At 39.3% G+C, this 19,423-nt stretch overlaps 1 protein-coding gene across 1 annotated transcript in view; it reads left to right on the top strand.

Annotated features, from left to right (window-relative positions):
• The window catches only part of DOCK8 (dedicator of cytokinesis 8), an 86,395-nt gene that overhangs the window by 11,050 nt on the left and 55,922 nt on the right, over positions 1–19,423 (top strand). Inside the window, exons 2-9 of the mRNA XM_062513722.1 lie at positions 6,154–6,256; positions 10,469–10,644; positions 12,421–12,492; positions 15,796–15,919; positions 16,652–16,864; positions 17,267–17,352; positions 18,479–18,545; positions 18,798–18,947. Coding sequence (XP_062369706.1) covers positions 6,154–6,256; positions 10,469–10,644; positions 12,421–12,492; positions 15,796–15,919; positions 16,652–16,864; positions 17,267–17,352; positions 18,479–18,545; positions 18,798–18,947 — 991 coding nt within the window. The remainder of the gene's footprint in view (positions 1–6,153; positions 6,257–10,468; positions 10,645–12,420; positions 12,493–15,795; positions 15,920–16,651; positions 16,865–17,266; positions 17,353–18,478; positions 18,546–18,797; positions 18,948–19,423) is intronic.

Below are 19,423 nucleotides of genomic sequence, written 5' to 3'. Positions count from 1 at the left end.
TCTGCCTCCGCTCTAATAGTAAGTAGCTTCGGAGAGCTTCATCCAGTAGGCATGTGAAATATACTTTTAAACTTAGATCTTTTCTTATGAAGTTTCTGATTTTCAGTCAATAGGTGATCTTTGAAGCTGTTCTTTTTCCCTTTTATTTTTAAATTGCATTTCTCTGTTTGAATTTTCATATAATATACATACTAACAAAATACCCATTGTGCCTGCTTTTAAATTACTTATTTCAAAGACCTATATGACTTAACAGAATTTACAGTGAAACTGCAGAACCTGCTTTATGCATTATAAGCATTCATATAATTTTCATTACAGAACCAGCAATGTTTGGCCATAGATGTAACATATGTTAGAGGAAGAAAAGAAATGGCTGTTTTATCCTTCTTTCCTGATACCTCATCTAGGCCCAACTAATAGCCCAAATCTCCAAGCTCACGATCCTTCAGTGAGCTCTGTCCAGAGAAACATTCCAGAATTTGACCTACAAGATTAATTTAATTTTAAGAACCTCCAGGTGTAGTCTGTTACTTTGGTTACACTGTTAATATATTATGCAAACTGTGTGCTTTGCATTGGAGAGTATTTGTGAAAGGCTATGTCTCACCTGTTTGCTAGCAATTGCTGGAGGTTTGTAGCTACCTGTGGGACAGACACTGGTGAAATTGAGATTGAGAAGCACCAGTTTGGGGTTTGGGTTTTGTTTTGATTGGTTGCTTTAATTTGGTTACCCTCCAGTCCTGTCTGGGTGAATTTGGAAGTCTGGTGAGTTGCAGTTTTTTCAAGAATTGCACCAGAGAAGTATGTCATCATCATTAAAGGGCCAAGACATCACAGAGTGTAAAAATGAGTTCAAATTTATGTTATTTTGCTCTGACACTGTGGTTCAGCCAAGGACCTAAAATCCAGAAAATCCTTAGTATGCTGTCATCTGCCATCTTTCTAAAGGTTTACACTTAGCTTTCTACTTGCATGTGAACCTTTACAAACTCTGAATTCCACAGTGATCTTGGTGGAAAAGTCTTCAACAAATCTACATCTTATTTTTTCCTAGTGAAAAGGAACAGCTATCAAGTGATAGAGCTATTAACACTGCTGGGTCCCATTCATCTTTGAGAGGGCTGCAGTTGCCCAATGCTGTTTTCTAGATAGTTCAAGGACCTTGTGAATATGCTCTTGTCCCTATGCAATCACAGAATCGTTTGGGCCAGAAAGTACCTTAAAGGTCATCTATATCCAGCCACCCCCTTCATGGGCAGGGAAACTTCAATAGGCCAGATTGCTCAAAGCCCCATCCAACATGTCCTTGAATGCTTCCGAGGTCACGGCATCCACAACCTGTGTGGGCAACCTGTTCCAGTACCTGACCACCCTCTGTGTAAAGAATTTCTTCCTAACATCTAATCTAAATCTTTCCTCTATAAGGTTATAACAGTTGCCCCTTTGTCTTATCTCTATTTGCCTGTAAGAAAAGTTGCACTTCCTCTTTTTGACGTGTTCCATTTAGGAAATAAAAGGCTGTGATGAGATCTCCCCAGAGAGTTCTCCAGGCTGAACAACTCCAGGTCTCTCAGACTTTGTAGAAGAGATGCTGCAGTTCTCTGATCATCTTTGTGAGTCCCCTTTGGACTTTATACGACAGGTACATGTTTATTGTGTGCTGAGGACCACCCAGACCTGGATTCAGTACCCCAGGCAGGTCACAGAAGAGTGGAGTAGAGTAGAGTAGAGTAGAGTAGAGTAGAGCAGAGTAGAGTAGAGTAGAGTGGCAAAATACCTGCCCCTCAGCCTACTGGCCACAGTTCTTTGGATGCAGCCCAGGATGCAGTTGACTTTATATGCTATGAACACACGCTGCTGGGTCATGTCCAGCTTTTCATCCAGGAGAATCCCCAGGCCCTTCTCCAGGGCTGCTCTCAAGTTCTTCTCCCAGTCTGTGGCTGTACTCAAATCTGGGACTGCCCTGACCCAGGGCAGCACTTCACACTTGTTGAGCCTCCCGAGATTTCCATGGGCCCACTGCTCAAGCTTGTCCAGGTCCCTCTGGATAGGATCCTGTCTTTTCAGTGTCTCAGCTTCATGTCATCTATAAACCTGCTGAGGGTGCACTCGATGTCACTCTTGATCTCATGGATGAAGATACAGAAAAGCACCAGTCCCCAGAACTCTGTCTGCCCTGAGGAACACAACACCACTCCTCACCAGCCTCCACCAGGAGGGTCCACAAGAGTCATTGACCACAACTCTCTGGCTGTGTCCATCCAGCAAACTCCTTATTCACTGAATAGTACATCCATCATAGCCATTCTTCTCCAATTTGGAGATAAGCTGTCACATAGGATAATGTCATGGAAACCTAGATACATGACATCAGTAAATATTTTTTTGTTGACCGTTGTGACACTCCATCATACAGGGCCACCAGGTTGGTCAGGCACAATTTGTCCTTAGTAAAGCCATGCTGGCTGCCTTGAATCACCTCATCTTGCATGTGTCTTAACACTGCTTCCATGAGGATCTGCCCCACAATCCTCCCAGGCACAGAGGAGAGGCCCACCTCTTTTCTTTACATATTGATATCTTTTACATAGTCAAGGACAACTGTTGTCTCCTGTCAGTCTCCCTTTTTGTGACACAACTGGTTTTTTCAGTCTTTAATCCTGGGTCATTCTTGCCAGAATTTTTAGCCTTCTGACTGCTATTTTTTGAAGCCTTTAAAAATTCATTGCATCTTACTCTGTGTTGTAAGCATGTACATCAGCCCAAGTATGTCTCATCAACTTCTCTTAACAGAAATAGCATCAGTTTCTCCTCACGTGTGGTACTTTTATTTGTAAGTGTACCAGTATACTCCCTCACTGTCTATTCTGTAACATGGCTATTTTTTTTGACTGTTAATTTCACTTCTTGTACTTCTGCAGTTGTTTTTTTTTTTCTTCCAAAGTTTAGAGATTTACATTCATTTTTATTGAATCTAGCTGTGCTGATTTTGGACTATTTCTAAAATACTCACTATTCCTTCTGCGTTGAAGCAATCCCCAGATTTTAGTCCTATGTTACCTGTATCATCATCTGTGTTGTACAATAAAGTATGGACTGGAATAAGATTAAGGAAAAGTTAACTTGCTTCTCATAGTAATATTTCCTTGCAATCTGCTTTTGAACTAATGATGACTATGCCTTGAATATGTTTTATTAACCAACTGTGAGCTCTTCTGGAACCAGTTGTGATGATTCAGTTTAGCCATTCTCTCTGCTTATAGGAATGTCACAAGGGACAGTATCAAGAGCCTCACTGACCCAGTTAAACTATCACAGAAAAGCATGAGACTGCTTTTAAGTGACTGCCCTTAGATAAATCCATATTGTCTGCTCATCATCTCCTAATAATTGCCAATAATATACCAATAATTGCAAAACTTTTTGGACCAGAATTTACTGCAGTCCACATTTTCTAGTTGCCCATCATGCCCATCACCAGACTATTAATAAACAGGTGTATCTATGGTGATGTACATTTTAATGTTAAGTCAAATTTCATGGTCCCCTTGCTTCAACTGAATGGAAACCACAGAACTTTGTCTCAGATTTCTCAGTGGCTGCTTTGCATTTATCCTTAACCACTTACCTTCTTTCCTTTTTTTTTAACACATAGATAGACCACTGTTGCAGTCAAGTATGACTGTAAAGCTCTCCTTGGAATCAGACAGGCCTATTGTACAGACAAGGAGGGTAGAAGTATAGCCAGGCATAGATGGACTGCAGCCTCCATGAAAGCTAAGACATGACATGCGCTCTATGACTGTGAACAACCATTTTCCTGAGGGTACACCAATAGTGCCCAAGGCAGCTGTTTGATCAGAAAACAGGCATGTCACAGACAACAGCCATTCTCATATTATCAAAGAGCCATCTACAGGACTTCTGTTTCCACCTTAGTTCTCAGATTTTCAAAAGTTTCTGTGCAGATCTCTGACTGTTACATCCACCTTTCCTCCATGTTGATGTGATTAACCTGTGCTTCTGGTTCTTTTAGCAGTTAGTACTTTCCTTTGTCTAATCCTAGCAAATCTAGGCAATAATTTCTGAGTTGGTTGAAACAAATTTTGCTGTCTTCCATTATTCTTACTGTACTTTCTTCCTTTAGTTATTGCAAAACTGTGATGTCAGTCCAATGAACTTATCTGAAAGTCGCCATTACAGATGACAAGGTTTGTCATCCATTAGACTGATTTAGTTTGCAAGTTCTTTCTATTGGTGAGACACTGGAACAGAGTAGTCAGTGCTCTTGAGAACTGTATTTGCTCTCAGTTATGTACATTTGCCCCGGCTTTTACCAGATGGCAAATTTGGCCCTTCATACATATGTGTGCTTCCTCTGTACTTCTTCCTTCTTTCCTTGTACTGAAAATTCACATAATTTCCTCTTTGAAGCATCTGGTAACCCCATATTGGATGTAATTTAAAGATGTCTTATATCATTGTTTACAGCAGCAACTTCTGCAGTAGAAATAGTTTTTTCATCTGCTGTTACCTCTACTACTTCCATCAGTAACAGAGACCTCTGCACAGGGTAGAAACTAACTCAGTTTGCAGTAAAATAATAATTTTGAATAATTTGAGTTTTGTACATACATTCATTATCAGATACTACTGGTAGTGGGAAATTGAGTAACCCTGATAAACAAACAGCTTTTCTTTCTAAAATAGGTCAGAGATAATCTACAGAATGCACAGACTTCATCACTTTCCCTACTTTTTTTCCCTTTCTTGCTTATGTAATCATTGAATAACCTTTAAAAGATCTTGGTTTTGATTTCTGGAATACCACTGATGAGTAGGAAGTCCTCTTCCAAATGGCTCTCTTTACTTTCTTTATAATTCTAGCTTTGTTGTGTCTGGGATTGATGCTGCCTTCAGATTGGAGCAACATCACACTCACAACTGACCTAAAAGCAACTATTCTCATTTATGCAACTTTTATTTTCTAAATTGTGCCTAATATCTCTAGTACTTCCAATACCTTCTGTCAGGTGCCTGTCACCTCACATGAACAGAAATGTATTAAGTGAAATTCAGGGTTTTGTCAGGCTCAAAAATGCATGTAAGTGTCAGAGAATAGATACAGTAGTCATAGGAATCAAGAGGCCACAAAAGAGAAAAGGTGCAGGCAAAACTGTCCTGTGACATCTGGTAATTCTAAGATGCCTGTTAATCCTTGCTGGAGTTGAAAGAGTCTCATGTGGAAGGGAGTGTCTTCTTTCCTCTGTATTTTCCTTTTTCCCATTTGACTGCTCTGGTGGGCTGCAGGCTATTATTTTTTACTTGGAATCTGCTTAACTGCATCTTGTTTCAAAAGTCTTATCCTGAACCCCTATGGTGAAATATAGTGTAGATGTTTTGTCACCATTTAATGGCTGATTATTCTTAATCTGATTATTCTAAATCATATTAAACATTAATTGATTTGTTTCCATGAAAAATGACCACACTATTCTGCTTTTTCAGACTACATACATTATTATCACCCTGGGATTTCTGAAGAATTCAGTTCTGGGCTGTCTCTGCTTCCACAGAAGTCAGTTAATTAGCAATCAAGAAGTTTTTTCCTCAAATGTTTAGCCGATACAGGAGGCAGATTTTTAAATTTCTTCTTTGGTTTGCCTTGGTCTTTTTACAGCAAACTCCATTCGTAGTGTAAGTCTGGGCTTACACTGTTCAGCGAGTGAGTAGTCTCATCTTGCTTTTATCCCTTGATCAATTAAAAAAATACTCACTTATGTGATGTTCATTTTTCTTTCTCTGCTTTATTATTGTGTTTTTGCTTTGCAGAAATGAATCTGCAAGTACTGCTGTGAAGGTCACAGTCACACTTTACTTAAGGCCAAGGTTATTCTTTCTCACATAGCATTTCCCAATTGTGAGGGCTGCAATATAATGATAAAAATCTGTTGGAAGAGTGGCAGAATCTTGGTTATATAGGACTGGAAATGTTTAATGAGATTGGCACCAATTACAAACTAAGAGGAGTCTAGACCATTATCAAAATACATTTCTAAACACTGGAACAGGAGACTAAATTGGCTAAATGCTGGCATTTGGAATTTGTACAGGGATAATTGTAATTATATTTTCTCTGCTTAATTCAAGGCACTCCTCTGCAGAAATAAGAAAGCAATTTACTCTCCAGCCAGGTTTTGCACAGTTCTGTCAAAGAAGCTTAAGCACCCCTGGATTTTCTACATGTAATCTGGTAAGTTCTGGGTTTACCTTCTTTACACAGGTTTGACATGTACATTGCTTAATGATTTTAGGGTAGATTAAATGATCTTCTAAGCGGTGTTGCTTTCCACTGGCTTCTACCTGAAACTATTAAACATACTCTCTGGTGAGCAGAGGAAATGATGCCTTTGAGAAACATTAGAATGTTCCTTGGAGCCTGGAATAGACAGTCCCTCTACATATTACAATGAATCAATGTTAGTAAGTGTTGGAGTATATTACATTCTTTCCCTGATGTAAACTTTCAACTTCTTCAAGTAAATTCTTTGTGTGGTAGTCCTTCTTATTCCCCCAGTTTTATGTACTGAGCATGATTCCATGTGGTCTGAAATATCCTGTGGTCAGCTGGGGTAACCTCTCCTGGCTGTGTCCTCTCCCAGCTTCTTGTGCATCCTGAGTCTCCTTGCTGATGGGGTGGTTTAAAAGCCTTGGCTCCTTGTAAGCACTGCTCAGCAATAATGAAAACAGATATTATTATCAACACTGTTTCCAGCACAAATCCAAAACACAGCCCCATAATATTTACTATAAAGAAAAATCAATTGTATCCGTGCCAAAACCAGCCCAGATCATTGAATAAAGAGGAAAAAAAGAAAGGTGAACGCTCAACAAGCTTGACTTAATACAGTTTCCAGAACTAGCAGCAGGGGCAGCATGCTGACTGTTTTTCAGTGCTGTAGAATGTGCATGTTAAGTGAGAAATGCTGAAGTATGTCCTGATTGGCATAGATATAATTGAGTCAACTGTTATGTGTCTCCGAATCATCTTCAGCTTTCCGCGTGTTACCACCCTCTAAAGAAGTCAGATTATATGACAGTGCCCTTATGACAAAGGGAAAAAATGCCAGATCTTTTTATTGCCTTTCATGAGGATGAGAATTCTGCAAACATTTTATGCCATAAGTAAAATTTACTATGATTTTGGCACTGTCTATGCCCCTACCCTTTTATTTTTTTATTCTTTTTGTGAGGCCTGATAAGAAGAAGCAGCAAGAGTCTTTCTGCACCAGTGATTGTGAAAATCTAGATGCAAGTGTTGCTTCCTGTGTCAGGGCCTCCCGCCACTACTCACTTCCTTAATCGGAAGCGCTGTGATCTTTAACTTGTTCCTTGTGGTTACTCAGCCTGACGAGGCCAGGTCCCTTCTTCTGCATGCAGAAAACCACTTGCTCTACCAAAAAACTTGGTAGCATTTCATTTACTAAGTATTACACTGTGGCTGCCATTTTGTGTGTGCTGTCGCAATCTACATGCTTCTAATTCGTCATCCTTAAAAAAGGTATGTTTGCAGTAATGTTTCATGGCATTTTCTGTACAAAATTATTTTGCACAATTTTATGATATGTGAAAAGGAGTGCTGGCTTCTTACTTAAGCCATTTTCTGTGTTTCCTTTGAAACGTTGCACCAGTTGTTAGGGAGATCATTTCCGTCTGCCTGCATTTGCTTTTCACACTATCTCTTTTACATTTGTGTCTAATTTACGATGGTCAAAAGCACATTTTTCTAGTGATTAAAGGTTATTGTTAACACTTGAACTAGATAAAGAGGACACAGTGAAATGAAGTGGATTTGACCTGTTAGAATGGAAAAGTGTGACTTCTGAAAGCAAGTGCAATGGTTTATCAAAAATTAGATTGTATTAAGCAAAACTATTTTGCATGCAAAACATTGTATCTTCAGCAACTGAAAAGATGTAGTATACCCTTGTATACTTTAGGCTGTGTTTTACTTTAATCTTCTGTGAATTTCTTTTTTAGTAGATCTAAATATATATGCAATTTATATATTGTATATTCTTATATATATTTATATCTAAAAATCTCTATATAGACTTATTTACAGATCTATATACTAACATGCTATGCTTTACCTACTGACAGTACAGTAAGTGAGCTTCAACCATATTATGTTGATAGTTAATTTTTAAAAATAGCAAATAAGATTTACTATTTACTCATAACTGTTGATCCAACATGTTCAGCACTACACTGTGTGCAAAACAGAGATAGTGCTTATACTAAAAACAGAGTAGCAGAGTATATTTCTTTGGCTGACTGCCTCATAATTTGATGGACTTGGTTGTAATGTTAAGTCTTCCCTCTGGCTAAAAAGAGCAAAGAGAGGGAAAGATTTTTCCCAGAGACATTTTTGATAAGTCAGTGGATGCCTTAAATGTACAGCCAGAGGAGTGAGCTCAGAGACAGAGTTTATGCAGAAACCAATATAATTTCCCTATAAAAGGGGAACCTGGGGTAGGGGGTGGTACTTGTTCGGGTTCAAAGGTCTCTACTGAAATATTTGCAGGAGTATTTACCACATCTGGGTTTTTTTTCAGAAGTCTAAATTGGTTTGCTTCTCCTAGATATTTTCAGCACATTTCTTCCAAATATGTTTCACTTTCTGAAAGATATTTCTGGATTTTTGTTATCTGAAAAACTTCCTCAACTGTATTTTCAGAACACTAAAAAGGTTCCAAAGCTTGAATTTACTAATAATTGTTTTTAACACATTTTCTTATCTACTGTGGCTGATGTGGCATATTAAGTGTGAGCCATTTTAGTTCTGAGTTACTGGAGCCATTATTAAGTCTCTATGCATGTTTCATAAATTGAGAAATTTCTCATTGTCTCATTGAGCTAAAATTCCTGATGTTGTAGATGTAACAGGGGTATGCACTGGTGTCACTTTGTGCTCTGGTGAAATTCCTGTCAAATTCTATGAAAGTCTTGCATGAGCATGCCTCAATATTAATGAGGGAAGACTTGCTGATTTTGACCCACAGATTTTTTTTGTGCAGAACACTAGACTATAGAGAGGATAGCTTAGGAACACATTGGATGAGACAATTACATTGTCTCAAAAATAACATTGAATATAAAGGTGTGTTGATAACAGAGACACTGGGTACCCTCTTTTCCCATGAAGCATCAGCAGCACCACAGATGTATTTTTTTGCTGGCAGCTTCAGAATACTGCCTTGTGAAAGGTATCTGGACTAATCAGTGCAATGCAATCCTCACCCTTTACAGAAAGGAGTATTTATTAGCTGTTTTTTGCTAGAATTCTTACTCACAGTAAATAAGTTATTCCAGTGCTATTATTCAAAGACTGTAATGAATTTTCTTCACTCTTACAGTGATGAGGTGTCATCGGCCTTTCTGGAACATACAGAAAATAACCTATAGATTTCCTAAAGCTGTAGTTTTTAGGTCTACTTTTTTACTTCCCAAGAAAATCGATGATAAGAGATTCTAGTCTCTGTACTCAACTGGACAAATATTATATTTTTTAAGAAATACAGAGTATTTTTATTTGGTACATAGCAAGTAAAATAATTTTCAGTTTTGTCTATACGTAGAATAACATACACTTTTAATACATGAAGTCGCATTTATTTGTATGTAGAACATCTCTAGGTATCAAATCAAACAAGAGTTTCTGCCTCTGTTTTTGACACTAAACAGATAAAAAGCAGACAGTTTCATGGTAGGTATGAGTCGTAGAGCTTATGCTTGTTTAACTTTGTTCTGAGTGGATCTTCTGTTTAAGAATGGCTAATTAAATGTAGTGAGATAAAACTGTTGTTCTATCAAGGTGCAATGCTGTGCACTGTAGAAATGGGGAATATCTAAGATTTTCAGTAGTAACTTTAGTAGTTTCATGTAGTCCTTTGCAAAAGCACTGCACAAACCCTTAAGAAATATGATAAATTAAGAATTCCAATAATACAAAACCCAGTAACATTCAGAGATGAAAAATAGTACATTTTTCTGATTTTGAGTGTATAATGTCCTCAGCTTTGTTTGCAGTTGAAAGCACAGAGTATTCCTAATAGTATCTTTCAGGCACAGCATCTCAAATGAGTGTATCTTCATGATGGCAGCAGCCACAGTGCTTACAGTTGGTTCTTAGCTCCATAACCTGGAGTAACTTCCAAGACTTGGCCTTGTTATTCCTGATGTGTTTTGTCTGCTGTCTCCTGCCCACTGGCGTTGTCTGTCGCTGCCATTTTGGTCACCTTCCTTATATCCTTTCTGGTTTCCTAGTTTAGAAATTTAGATGTTTGTTTCTGACATATAATAAATAATGGGACAATTACAATAGTTAAATGAGTAAGCCTAAATTACACTGCCAAGAAGAGCCTTCAGTTCCTAAAATAAATGCTTCTTTATTTCTCATTAGCCTTCCTTTTATGATGCAGTAGACCCAGTAGATTTTGAAGGCTTCCTGATGACGCAGCTGAACAACTTGGACTTAGATCTAGCACAAGAACTTGGGGACTTTCCTGAAGATGATCTGGATGTTGTCTTTACACCCAAAGAGTGCAGGACTTTACAACCCTCTATGCCAGAAGATGGGTAAGGAGAGTTTTTGTCCCTCCAAAATTTTGCAAAAATAAAGCTAGTTTTAAATAGTTAAGAATAGTTTTGAAGATGTTGATCCAACATCACTCTGCCACTCATCCAGCCATTACACAGTTCCTGAACTTCAAATGTTTGAGTTTTGCCCCTGTCCGTGTTAGCACACTGAAAATTCTGCAAGTGTTTACACCACTTCCTAAGTTTGGTGGTGGCAGAAGTGAGGTAGACATCAACCAGGAAGTAAAGAAGGACAGGAGGATGGTACAAAAAATAATTTTTGCATCTGTGATGCCAGAGAAAGCAATCTCTTATTTATATGATGGACAAAAATATTGAAATAATTATTCAACTTTTGAAATTACATCTAAAATAAGGCAATTTCTTACCAATTTCCAAGGTTACTTTCCACTATTCCTGATGTTTAAAGCAGCTGTTAGTTATTTCTTTTTCCAGTAGGAGACCATTCAGGCTCATGCTGTCTAATCAGTTTTAAGCCTGATTTGCACCACAAAATTATTAAGTATTTTTTAAGAAGTCTGTGATAAAGCACATACAGTCAATACCAACAAATATGCTTTCAGCAGATTTGTTTTCAGACAGCAGCTTGCCACTTAGCTATTCACAATGCTATCCTTGATATTAGTGTTTTTACAGAAAATCCTGGTCAAGGGTGCCAGGATGTTTTAGGGAAGATGAGAACACAGGAGGGGCATGCACCAAGGACTGGGCTTCAGGCAACAGAGTCTTTGATGTCTCTGTGCACCGAGAGCAGGAAACAGGTACCACCAACCAAACTGGGTTAATGTGCTGCCTGCCAGCAAACACACCTCCCACCTGCACCTGAGGCAGGAACCACTAGAGGCAGGAACCATCAGAGGCAGGGGCACTCACAGCCTGGCATCAGCCAAGGCTCTGTCCCACCACATCAGCTGTTAGCTGGCCTCGGTAACCTCAGTTGCAAATCTCTTAGGAGCTCTATGTGGAGAGTGCTAAAAATTATCATACCTTTCACCTGTTCCTCTATTGAATGTGTACCCTACCTACTCGTTTACTCATGTGGACTGGAGAATGCTACAAATTATTTTGGAACAGGTCATTAAAAATACTAAGAATAGGGATAGGGGAATTATGCCACAGCATCATGATGTGAAGTTCATGGACATTGTCTTTGGCTGAAAGACTTGCAGTTCAAAATAGTGTCCAGTCTATCAAGAAGCACTGACAACTCCCTTCATTAAAGGAGACTTATTTGAAAAACAGAAAATTAAATTATAACATATTATTAGAACTTAAAGTTTTATTATGCTATCTGATTAAAAGCTTAGTGTCCTTTTTTTAGATTTTTATTTGTTTCTGTGAGAAAGAGAAAATTTCACCTACCTAATTGCAAGTGTCCAGGGGCTGAAGCCTCTAAAAATATTTCTATATCTTGAGAGTTGTTATCAAGTTTTTAAAATCACAAGGTTGGATATGTTGCATAATTTATTTAATTTAACTATATATTATAGCAGTGTCACTCTTATATTTATGAACAGATGGTGTGGCAAGTGGTTACTTCTGTTAAATGTATGTTTGTACACTTATCAGCACAGTACCAAAAACCTGCATAATGGAATTCATGCAGTACAGAGGATTTTTTTAAACCTCAAACAATAGTTTAGCAGTAAAATATATACACAGGAGAAGACTAACAGAGTGGCCTTTATCTGACTAGATAAATTTGTTTTCCTGAAAGTATGACTTAGGAGCTGAAAGGTGTTGCTTTCTCCACAGGGTTGAGCTGGACTCACATGTCAAAGACTGTGTTCAGACTTACATCCGTGAGTGGCTGATTGTGAATCGAAAGTAAGCGACATAAAACTAAATAAAATCAAAAATACATTGCATTTTACTTATCAGAGAGGAGATGTTTGCTGTTATAAGTAATCCTAAATTATAATGATTTTAGTCAGTGATTGAAGATAAGAACAGACTTTTCAGTAGTATAAATAACTATATTGTATTGTCTGAGATGGTGTGCATTGCCAAATACTTGTTACAACTGCTTCTTAATTATCAGGCACTCTGGGAATGGATGGGAAGTTGATGGGAAGAAATTCACATCAACCCTCTGTAATGATGATTTATCTTAATCAGGAAAACTAGTACTGTTTGATCCCACTAAAAGGAAAGATAACAGGGATAAAGATTATATTTGCATGCTTTTCCCTTATTCATGCCCTGAAAATTCAACATGATTTGATTTCCAAATGTGTCTGAAAACTGAAGGATTATGGGCTTTCCCAGCAGTGATTGAGTGTATTCATGGGATTATCCGTGTTATACGCAAATTTACTATTTTACATCAGTAAATGTTCTCTGCACTTGAGGTCAGTGTAATTCAACACACAGAGTTGGGCCTGTAGTCATTATAAGTACTTAATTTTGTTCAGTTTAGTTCATTATATTTTAATTTCATTATATTTTATTCTGCCCTATTCCATTTCATATGTAAAATGTGGAGGGAACTCTCAGTCAGCGCTCTCTGTTTCAGAGATGTCTGCTCCCAGACTCTTAGGGGAGTCTGTGGGATGTTTTGCCTCCTTCCTCATCACCTCCTCCTGTTCTTTAGAAAGAGGTTTTTGGAGTTCTGTTTTATCTGTAGCACTTCCTCTTATCCATTCCTGCATTAATGCCCAGCTCTTGAAAAGCAGAAGAAGCAGCTGGTGGTTGAGTGCTGACAATTTTGCTGCCATTTTGTTGTGCCCCTTCACTCACCCTTATTAGTCTGTGTTTTTCTGACATAAAGCAGCCAGTGCTTTACTGGTTTACAATGGTGATTCTAGAGGAATTTGCACTTTTAAACTGTGCACCTTGTGCTCCTCAGTGGAGCAGCTGCTGGGGGTTATTAAGAGACTTCCTCCAGGGGTGCTGATGAAATTGAATTCTCAGAACTGCTCCACAGTGAGTCACTAGAAATCGGCTGGTGGGTTTTATGGGCTCTGCTCCTGCACCACTCAGAGCAGAGGCACTAACTCTTTCACACAGTGCTGTTCTGAGCATGCTGTAAAGAGCCAGCGTGCAGCTTTGTTTGTGTACAGGAGAAGGGAGTGAGCAGTAAAGTAGGTGAGGTGAAAAATAGAACATAGCTATTTTTGCATTTATGTATGCTGGTAGAAATGTGAATGGAGCCATAGAAATACACACATGTGGAAAGTTTTGCTGAGTGTTTTACTATTTCACTCGTTCAGGTGAGATAAATTTGCATTCAAAATCTTTATTGAGCAGTTGACTGTGGTAAACACAATGGTGGACTCTGTCAGAAAGCTGAGCTTTGGCAGCTGTAGCTAAAAGTGCAAGCAAGTTATTAAAAATTGCAAAGAACAAAACACTACCAAATATGCTGCAGTGTCACATGAACTGGTGATAGATTGCTATTGGGAATCTCATATTATGCTTGGACAGTTTTGTTTTTTTCAAAATAGGCACGAGAGAAAGAGAAAATATCAAGAGTGAAGTGAGCAATAATTGTAGAGGGCTTTCCATTGTTTTGAGAAAGGCTAGAAAAGCTGTAACTGCCTACTTGACAGATGTTATAGAACAGGTTGCTGAATATATTGTCTAGTGAGGTTTGGGTGAGAGCAGCATGTGAGTGACTTTGATGCATTCATGAGCATGAAGGTTCAGAACAGGAGATGGTGGAGCCTCCAGTGGGTGGCATGAGCAGAGGTCATACTCAGGCCCCAGGGAAGAGAGGTATGTAGCACACAGGATGGGCGCAGCTGGAGTCCATGTGGCCTTGCAGGAGGCTGAATGGGAAGCCTGTTTCTCCTTTCAGTTGTCCTTTGTTCTTTTTCCTCATCTCATTTTCTTAATTCGTTTTTGTGCCCATTAAATTGACATGTGTATAAAAACCATGGTTTGCCACTTGGTAAGTTTTAATTGCTATAATGTTTTTCAAAATAAATAAAAAATATAAATAAATGTTCCAGGTGTACTTTAGTGGAAAGGCTTCTCTAGTGTAGTTTGCATACCACAGGGAAAATGTGAATTCAGATACATAAATTTCTCCAGGGAAAATGTGAATTCAGATACATAAATTTCTCCATCAATCATTTGTTTGCCACAAAAGGTAGTGAAAAGAATAGTCTATTCAACTTCTTTTGGATTCTTAAACTCATGCAGAATTTCTGCCTTCCATTTTGGATAACTACAGTGGTTCCAAAACAAGGTCACATCCAAGGAGAGCTGGGATTGTCTTTTTATGACCAGTTTTCATTGCAGTGAACTGGCAAACGATTAAAATGCAAACAATTAAAATTAAAACACATCAGACCATATAATTCAGTTACTCCCAAAATGTAATAAAAAGGTGTCTCCCTGATCAATAATTGCTTATTATGTCTTCTTTGATGTCCAGTCATTTCTTTGGGAGTGTCACAGAAAGCAAAATGAATGAAGCAGCATGTTGTAAATAAGGAGATTGGTTGCAAGAAGACTGTCACAGGATTTAGCAAATTGCATACTAAAGGGAAAGAAATAAAAGTCTGGATGCATCTAACACCTTTTTTTTTCAGGGTACCTGCTGATTTTTTCCATCTGCCTGAAAAATGTAACTTGGAATTTCAGGATAAGTTTTCAAAGCTGCCAGCCTGGAGGGTTACATTGTGGCATAGAATAGCCCTCTCCAAAATCAGGCATCTTTTTGGAATGTGTAGATTGTTGCACGTGATTAACTTTGGATACTAGCTAGGTCCAGAATAAGAGCAATAAGAGCTTTGATGTATATAATTGAAGAAGCTAGCCAAGAGATAAATGATCCTGATCCATGTTCTTAAGGTCACTGAAATAATCTCCATGTCTGATGATGAGATCAGAGCAAATTTTGTGCCTAGGTCAGGTTTTCCTGCTGTCTCAGTCTTATATTCTTCATAAAAATAATCTGTTTTTTTTTCCCTTTTAAACTGTCCTTAATATAGAGTTGCAATGGTGCGTTAAAATGTGTTAAAATTGTGAAATGTCACATTTTTGCATAAAAGCTGTGCTACACTGCTTTTTTGCAGAACCATCTTTTCAGTTTTTAAATAAATTTTAATTTTTCTTTTCTGATTTATTTTCCCGTAACACCTCCTCATCTTATCCTGGCTTTCTTGGGCTTCTCCATAATAGAAACCAAGGGAATTCAGATATCTGTAGCCTGAAAAACAAGGGATCCCGAAAAGATTTTCACAAAACACTTCAAAAACAAACCTTTGAATCAGAAATACTGGATTCTGGTGATGCAACTTTTCAGGTACATTTTCTTCACTTTGGGAAAAGTCATCAGATACAGCAGTTTCCCTCAAAAGAAGCATCTGGTGTGACCTCCGCTTGAATGTTGTGCACAGTTTTGGTCACTGCAATATAAGAAAGATATAAAGCTATTGGGGAGCATCCAAAGGAGGGGCACAGAGGTGGGGAAGGGCCTTGGGTGAAGCCATGTGAGAACTGGCTGAGGTCACTTGGTCTGGAGAGGAGGAGACTGAGGGGAGACCTCACTGCAGTCTATGTTTTCCTTGTGAGGGGAAGCGGAGGAGCAGGCACTGATCTCTGTGGTCACCAGTGACAGGACCCGAGGGAATGGCCTGAATTTGTGTCGGGGGAGGTTTAGGTTGGATATCAGGGAAAGGTTCTTTACCCAGAGGGTGGCTGAGCACTGGAAGGAGCTCCCCGGGGCAGTGGTCACAGCACCAAGCCTGACAGAGTTCAAGGAACATTTGGACAGTGCTCTCAGGCACACGGTGTGATTCTTGGGGTGTCCCATGCAGAACCAGGAGTTGGACTCTGTGACCCCAGTGGGTCCCTTCCAGCTCAGCATATTCTGAGATCCTGTGATCTGTCATGGCATCAAGCAGGGCACCATGCTCACCATTAGGCCTCATGGCAGAGGAGGCATAAAGATGCTCTCTGCCAGATCACTAAGAGCCACTCTGTGACACCCTGGTGCCCAAGCCACAGCTTGGTACATTTCCTTGTTTTCCTGCAGGTAGGGCCCCACCAGGTGCCCGCTGTCCCAGAGGAGGCCTCGAGGGCCACCCTGGCCTGCTCGGACCTGGAGCTGCGCAGCCTGCAGCCGGACCCGCGGCTGGAGCACCTGCTGCGGCACGTCAGCGCCGAGGAGTTCGAGAGGCTCAGCGAGGAGGCACGCCGCACCAACAGGCACCCCGAGCTCCTCTCCCTCTACCCCTCCGTCGACGAGGTGAGCGGGAGGCCGGCTCTCCTGCTAGTCTTTCCCAGCTGGCTGTCCCAGCATGCCTGAGGTTAAAGCTGTGCCGCAGCAGATGAACACTGCGCTGCTGTCAGTGTGGGCCAAGCTATATCCATGCTGGGGATATAGCTATGCCAGGGTGTCACCTGTCATAGCAGCTTGTGCTTGGGGTGCACAGCTGTAAATATTTGGTGTAAGTGCCAGATAGGGGTCAGGAATGTAAATATTCAGAAATAATAAATCTGTTTTCTTTCATTTCTGGAGACATTAACTGCCCACTGAGTGGGGGAAGATGCTAGTCTGTAGCAGTGGCTTGGCTACTGTCACGTAAATGTTTTATGTGAGTGTGTAAATTCACCGTTGTTTCAACTGAGTATGACTGTTTAATGATAGGAAGATGCAGTGGAGATACGACCAGTGCCAGATCGCCCAAAGGAACATCTGGGCAACAGGATTTTGGTGAAGCTGCATACTCTGAAGTAAGTAATCCTTCACAAGCATTGCTCACCATTTCTGAATTCACAACAGTGTACAGCCGCACACCTTGTTACACCACCGCAGGTGGCCTGTACAGCAGCATTCACTGCTCAAGTACTCTTTCTTAGTGTAGCAGAACATTACTTTTATCCATCTTTACAGAAGTCTTTAACTTGCCTGGGTGAAAAGAAGTTGGGAGTGAATCCAGATTACATATTAAAAAAAAAAAGTGATTGGTGTCCTATATACTGCTGGACTTTGATTGTGGCTTAACCCCATCCAGCAGCCAAACCCCACACACCACTTGCTCACTCCTCCATCAACAGAATCAGGGAAAGAATCGGAAGAATAAATCTGGAGAACTCGTGGGTTGGGATGCAGACATTTTAATAGGGAAAGCAAGTGGCACACAGACAAGCAAAGAAAAACAAGGAATTAACTCAGAGTACCCAAGGGCAGGCAGGTGTTCATCCAGGAGAGACAGTCCACATATAACATGACTTGGGAAGACAAACACCATCACTCCAGATTTCCCCTCCTTTCTCCTTTTATCCCCCCCCACCCCATTTATGTTCTGAGCATGGTGCAATATGATCTGGAATATCCCTTTGGACATTTGGGGTCACCTGTCCTATCTGTGTCTCCTCCATATCTCACACACTCCCCAGTCTCATCACCAGTGGGAGGAGTACCAGAAGCAGAAAAGGCCTTAGTTTTGGGCACGCCTTTATATTATCAGCCCTATGTTCAGCAAAAATCCGAAATCCTAGCCACACTCTGAAGAAAATTGATTCTCCTTCAGCAAAAGCCAGCACAACTTCACAAACAGGGAAAAAAAGAAACAACATACGATAATTTTAACTGACCTCTGAGACCATCTTCCTGTCAAATTTAGAAGATACATTGCATGCAGTTTACTACCCTTCTTTTCCTCTCAAAATCATCTAATACAATGCACAAATTAAAAAAATCCTCTAGACTTTGAGAGAGCTGAGATCCAGAGCTAAATATTTCTTTGCATTTTTAATGAAAGTGCCAGTCAAAATATAACTCTTCCTTTTTTTTTTTTTATTATACATAGACATACGAGTGCAGTATCAATCACTCTTGTGTGTTTTTCCCTAACAGGTTTGATATAGAGATAGAACCTTTGTTTGCATGCTTAGCTCTCTATGACATAAAGGAAAGAAAAAAAGTAAGTGTGTATGCAATATTTTTGTTCAGTTGGCCTGTTTTTTTATCTCCAGAGTAATAATTTAAGAAAACTTATAAAAACCCTGCTACTTTTTTACACATGCAGTCTGATCCAGGATTCTTGTTATTCAGCCAGTCCCATGCTTGAAATTTTGTATTTTATAATTGTAGTTACAACTTTTGACTTGTTTTAAAGTAAAATTTGAAGCCTTTTTTCTTTACAATATATTTTAATCCCTTTTTTCTTTTCAAGATCTCAGAAAATTTTCATTGTGACCTCAATTCTGATGCATTAAGAGGATTCTTGCGTTCTCATACACCTTGCATTGACTTGTCTACTCAGGCAAGATCAGCAGTATTTTCTGTCACTTACCCCTCACCAGATATATATCTGGTAATAAAGGTATGTTGCAGTGATACTTTGACAGAATTCTGCCTGTTCCCAGCTGCTTCTGTTGTCTGAGTTCACAGAACTGACAAACATGGCTTTTGTCTAGATAAGATGAATGATGGTAGTTTTTAATAGTAGTATGTGAGCAAGTGTCCAGTGTTATATATCGTTCTCAAGTTAAGAAATTGTATTAGTATCCTGTGTACCAATTCTACTAAGCATGCAGAATTTCCTATCTCTGCCTAAGGGAAATGAAAAATATAGTGAAATAAGGCACTTTCAGAAGTTTTATTTACATTCTGTGGAGGTTTTTTGACATTGGTTTCGTGTACTTTGAATTATTTTGTTTGCTTAATACTGAAACTGAGTTAGCCTGCACCACTTCATTTGGAATGTGTCAATTATCCTGATTTCAGTGAAAATGCAGTAGTAAGTGATTGATGGTGTTGTCACATACATGTTTTCTGCTTTCTAACAGATGGAAAATT

The sequence above is a fragment of the Cinclus cinclus genome, chromosome Z, assembly GCF_963662255.1.
Source record: "Cinclus cinclus chromosome Z, bCinCin1.1, whole genome shotgun sequence".
Taxonomy (NCBI): Eukaryota; Metazoa; Chordata; class Aves; order Passeriformes; family Cinclidae; genus Cinclus; species Cinclus cinclus.
Note: the sequence above shows the minus strand (reverse complement) of the source record. Positions and strands in the feature narration are given on the sequence as shown.